The sequence below is a fragment of the Protopterus annectens genome, chromosome 2.part0 (assembly GCF_019279795.1).
Source record: "Protopterus annectens isolate FY-2018-M chromosome 2.part0, PAN1.0, whole genome shotgun sequence".
NCBI lineage: Eukaryota > Metazoa > Chordata > Ceratodontiformes > Protopteridae > Protopterus > Protopterus annectens.
The window spans coordinates 842,184,279-842,205,185 of NC_056728.1; the positions used below are offsets into that span (position 1 = coordinate 842,184,279).

A 20,907-nucleotide genomic window follows, 5' to 3' on the forward strand; every position below is an offset into this window, starting at 1 on the left:
AAGTTAAATGAAGCACTGATTGTCTGACTTGACGCTAGTTTATTAGCATTCTGTAAGCGTATAAAATGGTATCAACAGTCAGTGCCAAAATAAGTGCACCATGCATGAGGATAGCAGAGTGTATAAAAATAAAAATGTGGTATGAAAAAAAGTAAAAAAGAACTTGAATACTTTCAGAAAGAGAACTCGATTGGTCTTTTTTTGCCATCCAGTATCAAACCTCGGGTGTCATAGGAACCATCAAAATCTTTTAAAGGAGAATGGAAGAAAGCTCTGTTAATATGTGATAACTGTTAGGCCTACTGGTTCGTACTATGTGCGGCAGAATTGGAGCCATTTTTGGCCGCCACAGAAGCAGAAATCTTTTCAGGTTGTCAGGATAGAATGTTCAAACCTCTCCCCATCTGTCTTTTCATGGCTGGAGAAATAATTGGTTGAAGATTTGAGCTCCACATTAGTGCTTGGAAGCTACTTAGACTAGAGGTGTAAGTTCATCTTGAAATTGGGGCATGTCTTAAACATCACTTCCCTCTGAAGATGTAGCCATCCTGAGGTCATTCCATCCACATTAGTTCTGTCAAGAGATGCTGTTTGTGGCAGAGAAGGTATAGAGCTAGTTTCTCCTCTTCAGAAAGGTATGCTGTTTCCCATGTTTTACTTTGTTATAGTAGACCAGAAGGGTTCAGGTATTTGTTACACTCGAGCCTTAAATTAGGTTATTTCAGTGCAGCAGATTCAGAATGTTATCAACTTATACCTTTCTGTTTTTTCTAAACAGTGTGCTTGGTTCTGTACTGCAAACATGCATGATTCTTAGCAACAGATTCCCATTAATTTAGATCCCAAAATATTTTCTTATCTTTTAAGACAGCAGTCCAAATGCTCATTTCAGGATCTGGAACCTCTGGATACACTTAGGGACTTCCATTTTCACCAGTTATCTTGCTGGCGTAGTATGCCATGCATGGTCAAGGATTGCACATTTTCCATTACCTCGACTGGCAAATGAACAGTTAACTGTTGCAAAGAGAAATGTATGCCACTTTTTTACTTTTTGAGGATAATGATACATTGTTAGCTGTCCTCCTGAAGTCCTGTCCAGGTCATCCCCGTTTTGGATCATGGTTCTGGATGGTGCATCTGGAAATACTGTGTGTGTTCCTGTCATCCTCCCAATGTATGTCCCCCATTGTTGCCAGTGGTGAGGATTGAGGCTCCATTGATTACTGGGCCAGTGGCGGGGCGTCACAGTTTTCAACATACACAGTTCTTAAACATTTTATTTGGTTTCTATCACTTTAACAACTATGGCTGTTTAAACCATGTCATGTGAGTACTGATGTATTTAAGGGGCATCCTCCATTTTGTTTTTAGCTCTAAAGTTCATGATTACATTTGAACGATTTTTGTTTTTAGTTTTGAAGTTCATGATTAAATTTGAACGAAAGTGCATAGCTTAAACTTTGATCCCGATTTGTTATTTCTCAGAAACAGGGTGGCTCATTTGCTGAAAGTCTGTATGATGTAAGACCCACTGAGGTAGATCCTTGATGGTCTAGAGTTGGCTTCAGCAGCCATCTCAGCAGTATCATTTGCTATACTTCATACAAGACTATCAGTTTTAAACTGTTCAGGTCCTGGAACCAGCACAGTAACATTCTAGTGTCCATTATCACCATACAACCAATTTGTATGCATTTGAAGTTCTATGATTCTTGAGTAAAGTAAGCATGACACAAAGTTAGATTTATGGTATCCTATGTTGACAATACTAAGCAGAAATAACATGGTAAAACTAGAATAGAACAGTAAAATACAGTAGTTGGTATTTAAGGAAACTATTAAAACTAAAAACAGGTCACCATATGGGATTTTAAAAAAAGTTTTAAAATTATGGGTAATTTAGGAATGTCCTAAAGGAGGTATCTGAGTCAGGAAAAGTAAATTTAATTCCAAAGGATTGAAGATAAATAGGCAGGTGACAGGTTTCCAGAATATTGCATGTGAGTCATTGAACAGTCAGCAGCCTGTCAGCTCATGACTTAAGAAGGTAGGCTAAATAATAGGGAATGAGAATATTTTATCTAAGCAGAACTTAGATTGTGTGGGGATTGGAAGGTGTGACAGAGGAGCTTAAGTGCAGACCTGGCTGTGACTGGCAGCCATTGTAGGTTTGCAGTAATGAAATACTTTCGAAGATCAGAACTCCCATTCAGTAGTCATGCTACAGAATTTTTCCTCTTAGCAATATTAGCAGATTGCCATCCTAAGGATTGAGGTATAAGATGCCACAGTAGTGAATGTGAGAAGATACTGATGTGTGCATCTCTGTTGCATGATCCAAAAAGACAGTAAGTTAATGAATCCAAGAAAATGTTATGACCGCAACAAACACATGGTACTTTGTTGTCAGACTGCTATCAGGAATCATGCTAAGTTTGCAGACCTGGGATGCAACAGGTAGTCTGTCCTTCCTGTAAGTAACAAGGGGGAAAACAGAGGACAATGGTGATGGATAAGACGGTAGCATGCATCAGCATTGCCTCTGTCTTAGCCTGGTTTAGTGTGAGCTACTGTCTTTAATTGAATGATAGACTTCTGAATGTGAGACAGCTCTGACCTTTGAAAGATAACCCCCAAGCTGTCTTCAAGAGTTGTAAAAACTGGCACAGACTCCTTATTGGAAGGAATAACATAGTAGAACATCATCAGCATAAGAATGATAAGAAATTCTATTCTGAATAAACTCCCTAACGGGCAGTGTATACACTAAACAGCACTGATGCCAAGATGCAGCCCTCTGTGGCACCTCACATGCTGAGGTTTATATGTAAGGTTACCTCCTGATACCACCTGCTCTGTGCAGCTTGAAAAGAAGATGCAAACCTAATGGGAGTGGTGGCAGTAAAACTACACTATGCTTTCAGATGCTTGATTAAGATGCCTTGATGCACAGTGTCAGGTGCAGAAGAGAGCAGGGAGGATCGATTGAATACAACCTTTGAAGTTGATATATCATTAACAGTTCTAATGAAGCATTTCTCTCTCTGCTTTACTGAGATTTAAAACCAAGTCTGACTTGGATCAAAGAGGTCATTAGAGATTATAAGTAAGAGTACATCTGCATACATGCCAAATACTTAATAACTTTATTTTATCTTACAAAAGGAACATTAGAGGTAAGGTCTGCAGTGGACATGATGAGAATGGTTGTATTTGTGGCCATTTTTTTAATTCTGAGGAACAAAATCTCTCAATGAAGACCAAACAATTCAGAAAAAAATTGGTGCCAGTGATTTCTAGAAAAGATTTAACAAGCCTAGTTGACCAGGATCTTTTGGTAGAATGTAATGGTGAAGTCACATTCATAACCTCATCATAGCTGACCTGAACAGATGCATCTTAACAAAACATGGGGACCTTGGCACAACACATTATAATAAACCAAATTTACATTGTAGTGAAAAGAACTTTGATTCTGACAGACTTATCTGTAGACAAATTCACAGTTTCTCATTGATTCAAGGAAAAAGAAAACTTAGTTGAAGGGAGGCAGTCTGGTCTGCCAAGTTTTACAGTTTCCTTGCCATTTAAAGAGAGCAAGCGAAAGTTAGATGCATTGGAAATTGGTAGTGAAATACACAAGAAAAAAAACAAATTTGACCAACATTATTCAACAGCAAGACAAAAATTTACTCATTTAGTCTGTGAAAAAAAAAATCCTTCCAGCATGAGAACAGTACTAAAATACAATGGCAGACAGCTGCTTTCCTCATTTGTCGTCATAGTCATCCCTGTTATGGCTGTTCTGTGGTCATTGCATTTTCTGAACCATTCCTTTGGGGAATGCCCTTCTCTGTCCTAAACTGGCCATTACAGTAACTGCAAGGTTGAGAACCCTTTTCCTGGACTTTCTTGTTCAAACCATCGGAGGGCGCTGCACATTAATGGTCTGGAGATAGTTGCAACCTAGAAAGCCTTAGAAGTAATTATGTTTTCTCTGATATCAGAAGCCTGTTGTTAGCCAATTAGTGTGTACTTTTAAGTGAATTGAAAGTTTTACCTTTTCTCTCGGTCACTGTCACTGTTTCTTCAGCCTGTCCTATGTCTTGTATGCTTCCATAAATACCCGTTTTGACACCTTTTCCAGCATTCCAGCCCTGTCTGACTATAGTGCTTTAGCAGATGCAGCATAGTTGGTCCCAATGTTCTGTTTTCCTGCACCTATAACCTCAGTCTTTCCTGCTCAGGGTGATCCTGTCCCATCTTTCCAACATGATTTTGTGTACTTTGAAAAGGTTTCTCTGGTCTCTGGTGAGAAGAGTCACAAACACTGTCAGACCCATTTAATGAAGCAAGCCCCGGGCATTATACTTTGTGCCCCACACACTGTGAAAAGTGAGAAACATGCCTTTGGGCACATAGCAGGGAATTTGACCGTGGACTCTTTACAACTGCTGACTTGAAATCTGACATAAGTCTTTGCCATGCTGGCAGCTCATGCTCATCCTTGAAGTCCAAAAGTGTAGTCCACATGATATTGTAAGACTTCACTGCTTCGTAGGACTTCAAAATGTAGGCTAGTGGTACACTTTTGTAGGAGTCCATTGAGGAGATGTTGGCATGGATGCAGTATATTTGGTGAAGAATATGTCCTGTAGTTATGAAGATGTTCTCTAAAAAAACACTGCTGTACTGTACTTAGATCCTAAAGATTTACAGCTGTAGTGAGTGTTAGCAGCTGCACTCAGCCTTGCTTTTTGCCATGATAGAGTTATGAAGGCCCCAAGACTTTAGTGGACATTGCTCAGCCACAAATTGTTTTAAGTTCTTTGAACAACTTCTGGATCTCTGTGACTGCAGTTGATGTAGTTGGTATGATCATCCTGTGAGTCATATAGGTCCTAGAGAAGATGATATGGTAGGTATCTGCTCTGCACAGCAGCTATGCACAAGTTTTCAAGTGTTGTGAACACCTTTGCCTCCCCACCATCTGGATAGTGAAGTGTCTGGTGCTGTAGGTCTGTGTCATTGGGTGCTGTAGTGGTCATCCCTGACATCAGCACTTCTCACCGCCTTTTAATCTGCAGCCTCAATATGCTTTGTCCTTCACAGTGTTCAAGTATGAAGAGGTAACCCTCCTCTAGTAGCAGATATTTCAGCCTTTGGTTTAGAATGTATCCATAAATATTGCCAGTAACACCAGGTGCTTGTAGCGGCCTGTGTTATTCGTGTTCACCGTACATTGTTCAGATGTTTCTTTAACATCATAATTCTTAGGCTGTATGGTTCTGACAGCAAGCACCACTTTCATCTTCCTGCTTATAACTTTTAATGTGTTATGACTTTGTGTTGGGGCATGGGCATCTGGAGCATCAATGCTTCATTGGAATGTGCCCACTAGTAAGTCCTTTTTAATTTCTGCATTGTCTACTCTGTACTTGCTGAAATGGTACCAAATCTGCATCCAGATTTGTATCCCATCTCATGCGTTCACTTGGTAGCAAAACAAAATAACTTCCTCTTTTTGTTATCCTTCCTCTCTTTACATTTTGCTTGGAGGTCATTGTTAACATCCTGTACTGTATTCACTGCCACCAAATGAGAAGTTCACACACTTTGGGTTGACATCCTTTTAGTAACAACTGGAAAAAAAATATTGCATTGGATATTGATTTATGTGGTGAGAGGTTCTTAACTTAAATATTTGCTGCAAGCACACTTGTGGATGCAATGCTCAGTATTTGAGCCAAGTAGCTCACATTTCCTGTAAGGGAAGAACCATCTGCTAATGTATACTATATATTGAGATAAAGGCTTAAAACAGTATATTTTTAATAGTTGTTATGACTAGTTGCACTTTCTGTCAAACAGATTTATAAAGAAAACAAAAGCCCAGGAGAGTGCAACTGTTTAATGTAGTTTTTTTTATTTTATTCTGTAGATCTTGACTCAGTGTTTAAGAAAGCAGAGAAACATGAATGTTATGTATCTGGTTGTGTTTGCTGTCCTTTGTGTTAGTAAAATTGTGCAGTTAAGTTGTTAAGAATTGCAGTTTTTATTTGAAATTTATTTTTCTCTACAGACAATAAACACAGTTTCAGAAGTAATTAGAGGATCTCAAACAAACCAAGACTATTTTGCCTCTGTCAGTGCACCATCAAATCCTCCCAGGTTAGTATATTACAAATGCTCAAAATGATGACTTTAGAGAGTAGCAAATCTGCAGTTATAATAGCATTCAGAGCACATATGCACTGTTTGGTCTGCTCAAAATGAAGTGATGCTGCTCCACCCTGATAAGAATTCCTTTATTCTAGCTGCTCATCTGTTAAGCATCGGTTATCATTCACTGTTGTAATGTTCTTTGATTTGTTGCTTAAAAAGTATAGACTTTCCAAATGTCTTTGTCTTCCCCAATTACTGGTTATTCCCACCATATGAGCAGCTTCTCATTTTGTTTACCTTCACTTCCTGACATTCATGCTTCAGTACTCTGCAGTCATTTGTAATAGATGGACTTGGCAGAAGAATTAATTGGAAGGTTCATCAACAGATCCCAGCGAAGGACTTAACATGGGGTACCTGAAGCCGATGCATAGCTGTTCTTTAGTTCTCAGTGCCTGTGTTGCCATGCTGTCCTTCTAAAATGAAGTTTATCAACCTGTAGTGAACAATCGCCCACCTGTCAACCTTCTCATTTAGTATTTCCTTTTGGGGACAAGACCTGGGGTATGGCCAGTGTCATTTTACTTACTGTTTTTGGATTTGAACTGTAGGTTAAAGAATTGACTTCTTTCATTTCTAACCCTTCCTGCTCCTATAGTTGGCCACTTGCCAACAAGTGTTGAAATGATTTCTACCTGCCCTCAAATACCCGTGTTTGGACACTTCATCTTCCCTGTCTACATACCATAGATAGATAATCATTTTTGTGTTGTGTGATGCCTGAGCAAATGTGGCACAGCAGGATTCACTAAGTAGGTGCATTGTTGCTTTAGGCCCTGTACTAGCCCTTTTTTCCACCTCTGCATCCTTGTGCCTCCTGTGATTTGCACCTTTCATTGGATGTTTGGAGTACCCTAGTACTGTGGCAATAGAATAGCTAGAGATGAGCATCTCCCTTCACTTCTGAATCTTCATCTTTTGCAGAGTCTAAAAGTGTTAGCCTAAAGACAGTGAGTCCTTATCCTAGAGCAATCCTTTTTATTGGAGAAACTTTCATATGTATGGTCTGTGTAGATTAGGTATCCACCAAGGTATCTTAGTCATTACCTCAAAAGTTTCTCAGTGCTGTGCTGAAAAGAAAAAAAAGTTGAAGCTTTTTCTTAACTTCTGAGTTAGGGCTTTGGGGTATTGTTTTTTCTGAGCCAGCTACGTTTGAGTCTGTCAACACTTGAGAAGGCAAGAAATTATGAAGGATTTCCTTGCACTTAATTCCACAGCAAAGTATTTTTATGTGATATCAAAGACTGTCTTTTTGGGTCTTGCAGACAAGTTTATCCACTGTGCCTGTCAGTTGTGGCAAACAGTAAGGATGCCCATTATAATGCTGTGTCTTTAACTACTCAGGCTCAATTGTTCTTTGCTCCCACCAATTCTTTTCCACCTTGCACATAGTTGAGTTCTCAGTCCTTGCCATTGCTGGTGTCTACCTTTATCTGCTGTTTGTTTTGTCTTTGCTGAAAAATCTGAATTCAAGAGGAATAGTTGAAGAAGACAGCTTATGGGACTTGTGGGAGAGTTCCTTTTTGTGGCCCAGTGGGTGGGCTGTAGTTCCATCTGAGATTCTGCTTGGAGGATTGGTTGCAACTTTGGTGTACTTCAGGTAAGTCTGTGGCCTCTCAGGTCTTTCTTTGGAGACAGTCATGTGCAACTGACAGAGTTCATATACCACTATTTTCTGGTTCTGTCAGAGATTTGGCCATCATATCAGTGTGTTATGATACTGGGTGTATTGTTCATACTGTGAAATGAATGGTCTGAGCCAAACAGGAGAGAGTTTAATGGTTGGCAGGCACAAGGGCAAAATTTCATTATGGATAAAATGTCATCACAGGGTGAGCTTATACAAAGGTATGTGGCTTGGGTGGAGTTTGGGTGCTTGTTTGACTCATGGTGGGACTTAGAATGGTGGGTATGAAACTTCACAAGGTAAGGTTTTTGGTGTGAAGCCAAGGCCAGTGCAGGCATTTCCCTTCCTTGCACAGAACCTGTCCTGTTTGAACCTTCCACACATGCCAGTTTGGCCCTTATACTTCACCAAACCCTAGTGCAGTTTAATCTTTATAGTCAGGGATAGGGAGATCAAGGCATCCCATCTTTAAGGAGTCAATAAAGGGGATTAGGGCATTCCTTCTGTTAGCACCCCATGGGGGTTATGTGTGGGAGTCTTTATTTCTGAAGTGAAGAATGGTTTGGGGTCTTGAGGCTCTTCTATCTCCCTTTAAGGAGATTGTGACAAATTGATTCTTTTTTCATTTGTCTGGGCTCAGAGCAAGTCTAGGAGGTGTCATCTTTAGCACTGGTCATCCCTATACCCCCTCTTAGAGTCGGTACTTGTCATTATCATACAACTCTGCATGCACCCTGACTGTTTTGCTGCTGTCTTCTACAAAACTTATAGCTCATGTTCCTGGAGATTGAAGTGAGATCTTGTGTTACTACCCTGATATTTTAAACACATTTATTAAATGATTCCATTAAAAACAGTGACAGAGCTACACATACAGTAATCAAAAAGATAAACTAGTAGCAACCATTTTTCCTTTTCTTGCATTATACTTAAATGTTTTCTTTTTAACAATTGTCATGTACTCCCGTATTAGATACATTTGTCAGTATCTGCAATCCCTTAAACATCACTCTTCTTCTGAACATAGCCTGCATGTATTATTTCACAAATTCCAGTTAGTTTTTTTGTTTGTATTTTCCCTTTTCTAAAGATCTCACCTCTAGTTATTTTATCTCCATTAAAATATTTAGTACTTTAACTATAGCTTGTTCAGGTTTTGATTGCCATTTTTCAGTAATTTTTTTGGCAGCTAATAGTATTAAACTTAGTAAAGCCTTTACTATAACTGTGTAATACAAATCTTACATCCCAGCTCAAAAGAATCATTATCACTTAGATAAAGCACGTTGCTTCTCCCCCAACATTTCTGAAAAAGTACTGTGTGAGGGTATTTTAAAGTCTGCCAACTCATTACATTCTCAAAACGTAAATTTCCAGTTATCTCTCTGTGCCCCATCACACCTTCATAATTTGCTATCCACCTGAGGAAAAATTCTATGAAGTCTGTTTGGGATATAAAAATACCTATGTAAATGCTTCCATGCAAAAATCATAAACCTTCTGGACTGCATACTTGGGAGCTATACAGACGTCCTCATGTTCTTTTGTATATTGCTTTTCCATTCTCTCTTCCTAATTTTTCTAGCCACCTCTGATTGATTCCAGTAGTTGTCATGCAGTATTTTATAAGCTATATTATTTATTCATTTTTAATAGCAGCTTCAGAGCTGGTCTTTTACTTAGCACTCCTCTAGCTCTGTCTCTTTCTTTTTGCCTGAATGCTATCAGTTCCTGATAGGGAAAACCGTCACTAACCTGTATTCCAAACTTCTACTTAACCTTCATGCAACTCTTTTACGTTTTATCTCTCAAATTACTTGCTTCCATTGCCTTCATCCCTTTGTTAATTTTCTCTACCAAGTTTCACCCCCATTGCCTGTTTTCTGCATCTCTAATTGCAGTCATTCCTTTTGATAAAAGTTACTTTTTACAAAGCTTAGTTCTTGGACTACTTTTTGATATCTGATGATTATAATATTCGGCATGATTATTGTTTTTCTCCTTAAGGACATGCATCCAAAATCTTGCTCTTTCTGTACTTTTCAGCCCTCCTACAGTTACTTTACATTTTGATTTAGCAGAGTCTGCTTGTGTTATGTATATGAGCTGTAACTGAGTAGTTCAAAAATATCCCTTAGTCAGGTAATTCTGAACCACCTTGTTATAAGGGAGAATCAACTTATCCCACTTAACTTTTGCCTTATCCCCCCCTCCCCAACAATAAATTCCTTTGATTCTTTTGTTATTATGCTCCACAACTTGTCTGGTTGATAAAAATATTCCTAATCTTAAAAAAAAAAAAAAAAAAAAAAAAAGAGAGACCAGAAACATTTTTGCTCCTTTTATTTTACTATTCATGTCCATAATCAAAAGCTTCTAGCTTCTTAAATTAATTTATTTAACATTTGTTTACCAGGAAAGTCCGACTTGGAATGAAGCCAGTTTTCAGCAGAGTCCCGGGTTGGAAACGCTCCAGATGCATGTCTTTGTAACGTGGGAAGAAACCAGAGTACCCAGACGAAACCCACACGAACGTAGACAGGACATGCAGACTCCACACAGAAGACACCCCAACCAAGAATTGAACCGGAGAACCTCTTGCTGTGAGGCGACAACATTACCACTGCACCACTGTGCCATCTAATTTTCCCCACATATCCTTATCTGCATAATAAAATCCTTTTGAATCCATGCACCTAAATAATTCATCTTGTGTCCCCATAAATATGGGTCTTGCTGAACCAGTTTGTGTGCTGGGTACACGGTGCAGATATGTTCTTCGTGTTTCACTGTTGCAGTCATTACATTTGGGTTATCTGCTTGCAGGTTGCCCTCAGTCGGCCTGATTAACAAAGTCTTGGGTCCTGTGTTGGTTGCTGTCCCTTCTTCCATGACATCAGATTGTCAGGGGTATAAAACATGCAGCCGACACCATTACATCAGTCTTTTTTGCCGTGCGGTGCCCGAAGCAGAAGCAGTTCGCAAGTGCCGGTCGGCCGACTCCTGAAATTTTCGTTTTCGAGTTTCAGAACCGAAGTCTTCAATTAAAGCTAAGTACCCCGTTGGGGAAACTTTTTCTTGCTCCTTACCGATGTCAGTAAAACTTAATAATTGCATTACTTGTGGAAAGCAAATACCTCATAAAGATTTTCATTCGTACTGTATTCCTTGCCTAAGCCCTGACCACGACGTACCTTGCTGTCGGTTTTGAGCTTTATTTAATCAGCGCACTTTCCATCGTCTCGTATCTAAATATTTCGGTTCTCAGTTTAATTATCCAGAAATGTCGTCTGTTAGCCATCCAACTACCAGGATTCTGAAAAAACGCAAAGATAAAGACAGGCCGCCGAGGTCCATGACTGCTGACGACACTTCTAAGCCAGTCGCCAGTTCGCCGGTACTCAGTGAGGCGCTTTCGCAGCCCCTGATTACCCGCTACTTCTGATTCCCAGGCCTCTACTGAGACCTAGAATCAAAAAAACAAATCCAGAGTACAGTCAAGTGCAGCAAAAAATGTGCACAGGTAAAAGTATAAACTGCACGTAGACTTACAGAGCAGAAACCTTAATAAAACAACAAAAAAGCAAAGGTAAGCGCTTTCATGACTCACAGGTCGCTTCTTCAGACAATTGTACTTGCTAAAAACATTAATTTAAATAGTAGCTTACCATCACAGCTTAAAATCATTAACCAATTAACTAAGCTAATAGTATAATAAAATACTAAAAAAGAGAGGGAAAAATCTCAGAAACTTTTATAAAAGACATCTTAAAAACAAATGGTGCGTTAAAAACAGAAACTGATTATAAAATAGTGTATAACTATTTATTTTTAAGAGGGTGTGCTTTCAAAAAGGGTTTTAAAGAAAACATATTGTTCAACCCAGGATGTTTTTCTGCATTTAAAAGCTGTAAAAATGTGAAAGCAGCCACCACGAATATCAGCAGGACATAGGTTACAGCAACTCCCAAGTAATGACCATAGGCAATCCTTCAAAAACAGCAAGAACTTTTATTCAAATAACATGAAATGAGCCAAGCTATGCTTCTTCAGATATCAATTCAAAATGAAATCTGTAATGCTTATATACAGCTTTTAAGGGCTCATTAAACATACAAATGCAATTAATCAATTATAAATTAGTAGTCATAGAGACAAAAACAATCTAAACAGTTTAAAAACAGTTTAAAAACAGTTTGAAATGCATTACCTAAAACTGTTCATATAAATTATGCACATAGCAATGTAATAATGAATCATAACCATCATTCAAATCAAACAACAAAATTTATCTAAAACAGCTCCAAAGAATTCTACAACATCAGATATACATTTTAGTTCAGTATTATGCTGACCTTCATTTTAAATCAAGCATAACAGCCATTGCTGTGTTCAGAATAATAAAACTAAATAAAACAACTCACTGCTCACTAGCGTGAATATATCAAAATAGACATAAGGCGCTGAAAATCTCGACCAAGCGTACAACATAAAAATAGAGCTTACTTTGCCTCAGTAGAACATTTCACGATCCAAAACCATGTATATGTTTACAAACCATTTCTACTTTGTACATAGTACACATCCAAAAGCGTTCATAGCTATACGGAGGATCACGTGCTTCTGAAGGATGACTTGAAGAAGACAAGGCTTCTTCTGGGTCCTAATGCCTAGGTATACATAACTTTACAAGCATTAAAGCGTGTTTATAACAACTGCTGAAGTTGCTTGAAACTTAATCATATCAATGAAAGGGGCATTGGTTCAAATACCGTAACTAAATGCCTCCCTTCTATGAACATATAAACTAAATACATAGCTAATAAAATGAGAAAAATGAGGAAATACATACAGTATGTAAAAATATATATACACAACCATAAAAGATATGTGCAAACAAGCATGAGAGCCTGTATATATGATGAATCCAAGCTCATCATATTAGCAGCTAGACTATAAGACCTCTCTGAATGTCAAATAAAACAATAGCTTAAATAAATATAAATATAAAGGGTGACCTGTCTATGCTGATTAAAAGTGTATCAAGCCAACATAGGCTAGAAACCACCCTGCGATGTGCCTACTAAGAGGCATTAAGATGCATGCATGAAACCTCATATCTTCATGCTGTTCTATATTGGACTTATGAAGAGGAAACATGTAGATATAAAATCAAAAGTTACAGAAAAATGATACCAGTGAATAATTCCTCTATATTAGAAATAATGTTCATGCCATAAGACAAGCTAATATTAATAAACATAGGGTATGTACTGGGTAAACCTCAAAAAGGGATGTTAATGGAATGGGAGCACCCTCAGACCATGGCTAAAAAATAGACAAAGTCATACAAGAATATAAATGTTAAAGCCATCATGTCCAAACAGTATAATGGTAAGAGAACCCTACATATTTAGGAGAAATAAAATATAGTAAACTTATACAATCCTATCGTTCAAGTAGTATAGGTTTTAAAGGTATGTAGCTATTCAGGCCGGGAAGGTGTGCTGCTAACTTGAGTATCCAGTGTAACTCAGCCTTGGCTAGCATGTGTTCATTGCTACCTCTCCTAGCTGTGGGTCTAATAATCTGTAAGACTCTAAAGGCAAAACAATGGGAGGATATTCTTGTATGTGTTTAGCCAAGGCATTGGTCTCATCTTGTCTTCTAATTTCATAGAGATGGTTATAAATGCGATCATAATCTCCTCTTGGTTAAGCCTACGTAAAGGCTGAGCAGAAAAGACAAGTAGCCAAATAAACAACATTTTTGTATTGCAATCTGCATAAAATTTAGGTTTAAAAGTTATATCCATGCAGTGCTTGAATTCCTGTTTACTAAGGCTATTACACCTGGGACAATGTAGACAAGGGTAAGTCCCTTTAGTTGTTATATCACCCAAGAGTAGACATGTGGGTTTGCTTACATTAGTAATATGTTGATCATTACATAGTTGTTTCCTTAAATTATCACTGTTTTATAACAGAATCTGGGTGAAGAACCCACTATATCCTTAATCTGCTTGTTCCCAGTGAGAACATTCCAGTTTCTTCTGATGATACATCTAATACTTTCAACTTCACTGGTATATTTAATGACATATTGTAAGGTATTACCATCACGAGTCAAATCCACAGGGACTTTATTTCTAAACCCATGGATTGTATGTGACTCACAAATGTTAGCAGAATCTATGTCACCAATAATTTTCCTCCTGATATCTCTAACCATCTGCATATCATAGCCCCTTTCATTAAACAGATATTCTAACTTAGTGGATTCTTCATGTAAATCTTTCACATTCTGACAGAGTCTGAATACCCTGGTGAACTGACTGGTTACTATCCCACGAAGGTAAATGCTGGATGCATGCTATCAGCAGCCAGCAATGCATTTCTCAGGGCGTTTTCCTAAACAATGTAGTGGTAATGAGTCCTTCATCAGTCAAACGTATCGTAACATCTAAAAAATTTACCTGGTAATGGGAGCTCTCTACGTAAACTTCAAAAAATTAGTGGTAGTATGCAGATGTTCCAATAATACTAAGAAATCTGTCCTGGGTCCTTCCCAAATTAGGAGTATATCATCCACAAACCTTTTATAATATTTAACCTGGTTAAAGGATGTATGACCAAACAGAAACTGTTTCTCCCACCAATAAACTCTGAGGTTAGCATATGTGTTGGCACAGGGGTCCCCATAGCTACCCCCATGCCTGCAGGAAGAACTCATCTCAAACATGAAAACATTATTGCTAAGAACTATATCCAACAATTGCGTAACCAAAGTGATTCTATCAGTGGAGAATTGAGTTTCCTTGTGTAGTAGTTCTCTAATATATTGAATGCCTACCTCATTGGGGATAGATGTAAAAAGTTTCTCAACGTCCATGGTTACAAGTAGGTAACTTCCCCTAGATTTCTCTAAATGTACACTTTTCAGGGTCTCAAGTAGTTGGTAGGTATCCTAAGTATATTACTACAGCTATCTACCACTGGACGTAAAATACTCTCAAGAAGGTAGAAATATGGGCGTAACCCAACTCCCACCTGCTACAATGGGTCTCATGGGAATGGGCCATGTCTATGGACCGGGAGGCCCTTAAGAATGGGTATAATCGGGTCAGTTTGCAACAGATACTCATATAACTCTAAACTGATCTGCCTGCATAGCAGTAGATCATAGATGTTATAACATTGTTCACAATGGTAGACACATGGTGTGTGTGTTATGATCAGATAACAGTTCAAACATGCACTTCTTATAATCCTCTGAGTCCATTAATACTACCTTTATCTGCAGGTTTCACAACTAATTTATCATTGCCCTTAAGCCAAGTTAGGGCACAATTTTCTTCTCTATTGAGATTATAAAACCTCCCTTTCCTGTTATGTTTTGAGGAAAACAACATATATAAATCATTTTCACAAAGATCCAAAAACATTGTAACATTGGTTGTAATGGGGTGAAAAGGTACTCTTTTCTTAAAATATGTAGTGGTTCATTTGAATTAACACTGCTATCATTATAAAAGAGTTTAAGACTAACACGTCTACAAAAGAGTCTCAAGTCCAGTAGTGTATCTTCTAGTAAGGCTCTGGCAGCAGGAATAAAAGAAAGGCCTCTGTTGAGAAGGCTGAATACAGCTGGATCAATAGCAACATTAGAAAAATTAAACACCAGAGTCAGTACCTTGTCCTTCTGTTGGACATGTTCCGTTCGACAGAATATTTGCGCTCCCCTGCTGCTGGAGCGCCCCTCCCTTGTGGGGTAAACTTCCGTTGATAGGGTAAAAGGGATTCTTCATATCTTTCTCATTTTATTCTTGGATATGGCTCCTGTACAGTGATGGTTCAGCAGGGCTTCCTGATTTGGTGGTGGTGTGTCCATACTCTGGGTCTCAATAGGGTCCAAATCACGAATCCGGTTAGAAACCGTCACTGTCTGCACCGTAGGGTGGAGATCTAGAGATGATGATATAGGATCATTGGTAGCTTCTAAGCCGAGACATGTGCCTGATGAGTGGTATTACGAATGGCATTAGCTTGTTCACCCTGATGTCTAGGCCACACAAACACTTGGCCATTTTGAAAGTCTGTGTGGTCTCTCTTTAATTTATGTTGCTTGGTTTTACTCAACCTTTCACCAAAAGATTTAACATGTGTAAAAACTGCACATAACTTCCTACAATAATCAGAAGAGAAATTGTCGAGAATATATTGATAAAGAACATCTGTTTTGTTCGTTCAGTTTCTAATGGTGAAAAATAGGACAACAGGAGTCTCACATAATCAAACCCTAGATTAATATTTAAGTCCTGCCATTGCTTTAACAGAGGCGGATGGGAGTCCCCATAGGTAGGCATGCAGAACACCGCATGCCTCTGGGGACTACCTTATAGCTTCTAGGTGTAGTCTTTGCCACAAATATCTTTGTAGTTGATAAAGGTTGTTCTCTAGCATTCTCAATTGGTCATGGAACTCTTGTAAATTTTCACCAGTGTCATTAGCATTTCTTAAAGTTGGTGCCTCATTCAAATCCAGTGACAATAAAGGGTTAATGTCTTGTACAAACAGACCTGTCCATAGGCGAGACGTCTCCCTCGACCCTGGAGTGGAAGCATTCCCAACATTTTGATTATCCATCGTGGGCACAGAGTAGTAGACAAACAGCAGATGAAGATAACAGTACCAGGAATACTACTCACAGCTAAAGGTGCTCTCACCAAACAAAAGGAAGAAAAGCTGTAAAATGTGAAAGCAGCCACCACGAATATCAGCAGGACATAGGTTACAGCAACTCCCAAGTAATGACCATAGGCAATCCTTCAAAACAGCAAGAACTTTTATTCAAATAACATGAACCAAGCTATGCTTCTTCAGATATCAATTCAAAATGAAATCTGTAATGCTTATATACAGCTTTTGGGCTCATTAAACATACAAATGCAATTAATCAATTATAAATTAGTAGTCATAGAGACAAAAACAATCTAAACAGTTTAAAAACAGTTTAAAAACAGTTTGAAATGCATTACCTAAAACTGTTCATATAAATTATGCACATAGCAATGTAATAATGAATCATAACCATCATTCAAATCAAACAACAAAATTTATCTAAAACAGCTCCAAAGAATTCTACAACATCAGATATACATTTTAGTTCAGTATTATGCTGACCTTCATTTTCAAGCATAACAGCCATTGCTGTGTTCAGAATAGAAACATTTTGCTCCTTTTATTTTACTATTCATGTCCATAATCAAAAGCTTCTAGCTTCTTAAATTAATTTATTTAACATTTGTTTACCAGGAAAGTCCGACTTGGAATGAAGCCAGTTTTCAGCAGAGTCCGGGTTGGAAACGCTCCAGATGCATGTCTTTGTAACGTGGGAAGAAACCAGAGTACCCAGGCGAAACCCACGACGTAGACAGGACATGCAGACTCCACACAGAAGACACCCCAACCAAGAATTGAACCGGAGAACCTCTTGCTGTGAGGCGACAACATTACCACTGCACCACTGTGCCATCTAATTTTCCCCACATATCCTTATCTGCATAATAAAATCCTTTTGAATCCATGCACCTAAATAATTCATCTTGTGTCCCCATAAATATGGGTCTTGCTGAACCAGTTTGTGTGCTGGGTGCAGATATGTTCTTCGTGTTTCACTGTTGCAGTCATTACATTTGGGTTATCTGCTTGCAGGTTGCCCTCAGTCGGCCTGATTAACAAAGTCTTGGGTCCTGTGTTGGTTGCTGTCCCTTCTTCCATGACATCAGATTGTCAGGGTATAAAACATGCAGCCGACACCATTACATCAGTCTTTTGAAGCAGAAGACTCCTGGGAAAGTTTCAGAACCGAAGTCTTCAATTAAGTACCTTGAAACTTTTTCTTGCTCCTTACCGATGTCAGTAAAACTTAATAATTGCATTACTTGTGGAAAGCAAATACCTCATAAAGATTTTCATTCGTACTGTATTCCTTGCCTAAGCCCTGACCACGCACTTTGCTGTCGGTTTTGAGCTTTATTTAATCAGCGCACTTTCCATCGTCTCGTATCTAAATATTTCGGTTCTCAGTTTAATTATCCAGAAATGTCGTCTGTTAGCCATCCAACTACCAGGATTCTGAAAAAACGCAAAGATAAAGACAGGCCGAGGTCCATGACTGCTGCGACACTTCTAAGCCAGTCGCCAGTTCGCGGTACTCAATGAGGCGCCGCAGCCCCTGATTACCGCTACTTGATTCCCAGGCCTCTACTGAGACCTAGAATCAAAAAAACAAATCCAGAGTACAGTCAAGTGCAGCAAAAAATGTGCACAGGTAAAAGTATAAACTGCGTAGACTTACAGAGCAGAAACCTTAATAAAACAACAAAAAGCAAAGGTAAGCTTTCATGACTCACAGGTCGCTTCTTCAGACAATTGTACTTGCTAAAAACATTAATTTAAATAGTAGCTTACCATCACAGCTTAAAATCATTAACCAATTAACTAAGCTAATAGTATAATAAAATACTAAAAAAGAGAGGGAAAAATCTCAGAAACTTTTATAAAAGACATCTTAAAAACAAATGGTGCGTTAAAAACAGAAACTGATTATAAAATAGTGTATAACTATTTATTTTTAAGAGGGTGTGCTTTCAAAAAGGGTTTTAAAGAAAACATATTGTTCAACCCAGGATGTTTTTCTGCATTTAAAAGCTGTAAAAATGTGAAAGCAGCCACCACGAATATCAGCAGGACATAGGTTACAGCAACTCCCAAGTAATGACCATAGGCAATCCTTCAAAAACAGCAAGAACTTTTATTCAAATAACATGAAACCAAGCTATGCTTCTTCAGATATCAATTCAAAATGAAATCTGTAATGCTTATATACAGCTTTTGGGCGGGCTCATTAAACATACAAATGCAATTAATCAATTATAAATTAGTAGTCATAGAGACAAAAAACAATCTAAACAGTTTAAAAACAGTTTAAAAAACAGTTTGAAATGCATTACCTAAAACTGTTCATATAAATTATGCACATAGCAATGTAATAATGAATCATAACCATCATTCAAATCAAACAACAAAATTTATCTAAAAACAGCTCCAAAGAATTCTACAACATCAGATATACATTTTAGTTCAGTATTATGCTGACCTTCATTTAGATCCAAACATAACAGCCATTGCTGTGTTCAGAATAATAAAACTAAATAAAACAACTCACTGCTCACTAGCGTGAATATATCAAAAATAGACATAAGGAGCGCTGAAAATCAACATAAAAATAGAGCTTACTTTGCCTCAGTAGAACATTTCACGATCCAAAACCATGTATATGTTTACAAACCATTTCTACTTTGTACATAGTACACATCCAAAAGCGTTCATAGCTATACGGAGGATCACGTGCTTCTGAAGGATGACTTGAAGAAGACAAGGCTTCTTCTGGGTCCTAATGCCTAGGTATACATAACTTTACAAGCATTAAAGCGTGTTTATAACAACTGCTGAAGTTGCTTGAAACTTAATCATATCAATGAAAGGGGCATTGGTTCAAATACCGTAACTAAATGCCTCCCTTCTATGAACATATAAACTAAATACATAGCTAATAAAATGAGAAAAATGAGGAAATACATACAGTATGTAAAAAATATATATACACAACCATAAAAGATATGTGCAAACAAGCATGAGAGCCTGTATATATGATGAATCCAAGCTCATCATATTAGCAGCTAGACTATAAGACCTCTCTGAATGTCAAATAAAACAATAGCTTAAATAAATATAAATATAAAGGGTGACCTGTCTATGCTGATTAAAAGTGTATCAAGCCAACATAGGCTAGAAACCACCCTGCGATGTGCCTACTAAGAGGCATTAAGATGCATGCATGAAACCTCATATCTTCATGCTGTTCTATATTGGACTTATGAAGAGGAAACATGTAGATATAAAATCAAAAGTTACAGAAAAATGATACCAGTGAATAATTCCTCTATATTAGAAATAATGTTCATGCCATAAGACAAGCTAATATTAATAAACATAGGGTATGCACCGGGGGAAACTCGAAAGTGAGGATGTTAATGGAATGGGAGCACCCTCAGACCATGGCTAAAAAATAGACAAAGTCATACAAGAATATAAATGTTAAAGCCATCATGTCCAAACAGTATAATGGTAAGAGAACCCTACATATTTAGGAGCGAAATAAAATATAGTAAACTTATACAATCCTATCTACGTTCAAGTAGTATAGGTTTTAAAGGTATGTAGCTATTCAGGCCCGGGAAGGTGTGCTGCTAACTTGAGTATCCAGTGTAACTCAGCCTTGGCTAGCATGTGTTCATTGCTACCTCTCCTAGCTGTGGGTCTAATAATCTGTAAGACTCTAAAGGCAAAACAATGGGAGGATATTCTTGTATGTGTTTAGCCAAGGCATTGGTCTCATCTTGTCTTCTAATTTCATAGAGATGGTTATAAATGCGATCACGCAATCTCCTCTTGGTTAAGCCTACGTAAAGGCTGAGCAGAAAGACAAGTAGCCAAATAAACAACATTTTTGTATTGCAATCTGCATAAAATTTAGGTTTAAAAGTTATATCCATGCACGGGTGCTTGAATTCCTGCGTTTACTAAGGCTATTACACCTGGGACAATGTAGACAAGGGTAAGTCCCTTTAGTTGTTATATCACCCAAGAGTAGACATGTGGGTTTGCTTACATTAGTAATATGTTGATCATTACATAGTTGTTTCCTTAAATTATCACTGTTTTATAACAGAATCTGGGTGAAGAACCCACTATATCCTTAATCTGCTTGTTCCCAGTGAGAACATTCCAGTTTCTTCTGATGATACATCTAATACTTTCAACTTCACTGGTATATTTAATGACATATTGTAAGGTATTACCATCACGAGTCAAATCCACAGGGACTTTATTTCTAAACCCATGGATTGTATGTGACTCACAAATGTTAGCAGAATCTATGTCACCAATAATTTTCCTCCTGATATCTCTAACCATCTGCATATCATA

The 20,907-nt window shown here is 38.0% G+C and overlaps 1 protein-coding gene across 5 annotated transcripts in view; it reads left to right on the top strand.

Moving 5' to 3' along the window:
* USO1 (USO1 vesicle transport factor) overlaps window positions 1-20,907 on the top strand; it is a 1,866,649-nt gene that overhangs the window by 847,309 nt on the left and 998,433 nt on the right. For all 5 annotated transcript variants that reach the window (XM_044061107.1, XM_044061108.1, XM_044061110.1 and 2 more), the window contains one exon: window positions 6,086-6,174. In XM_044061107.1, coding sequence (XP_043917042.1) covers window positions 6,086-6,174 — 89 coding nt within the window. The remainder of the gene's footprint in view (window positions 1-6,085; window positions 6,175-20,907) is intronic.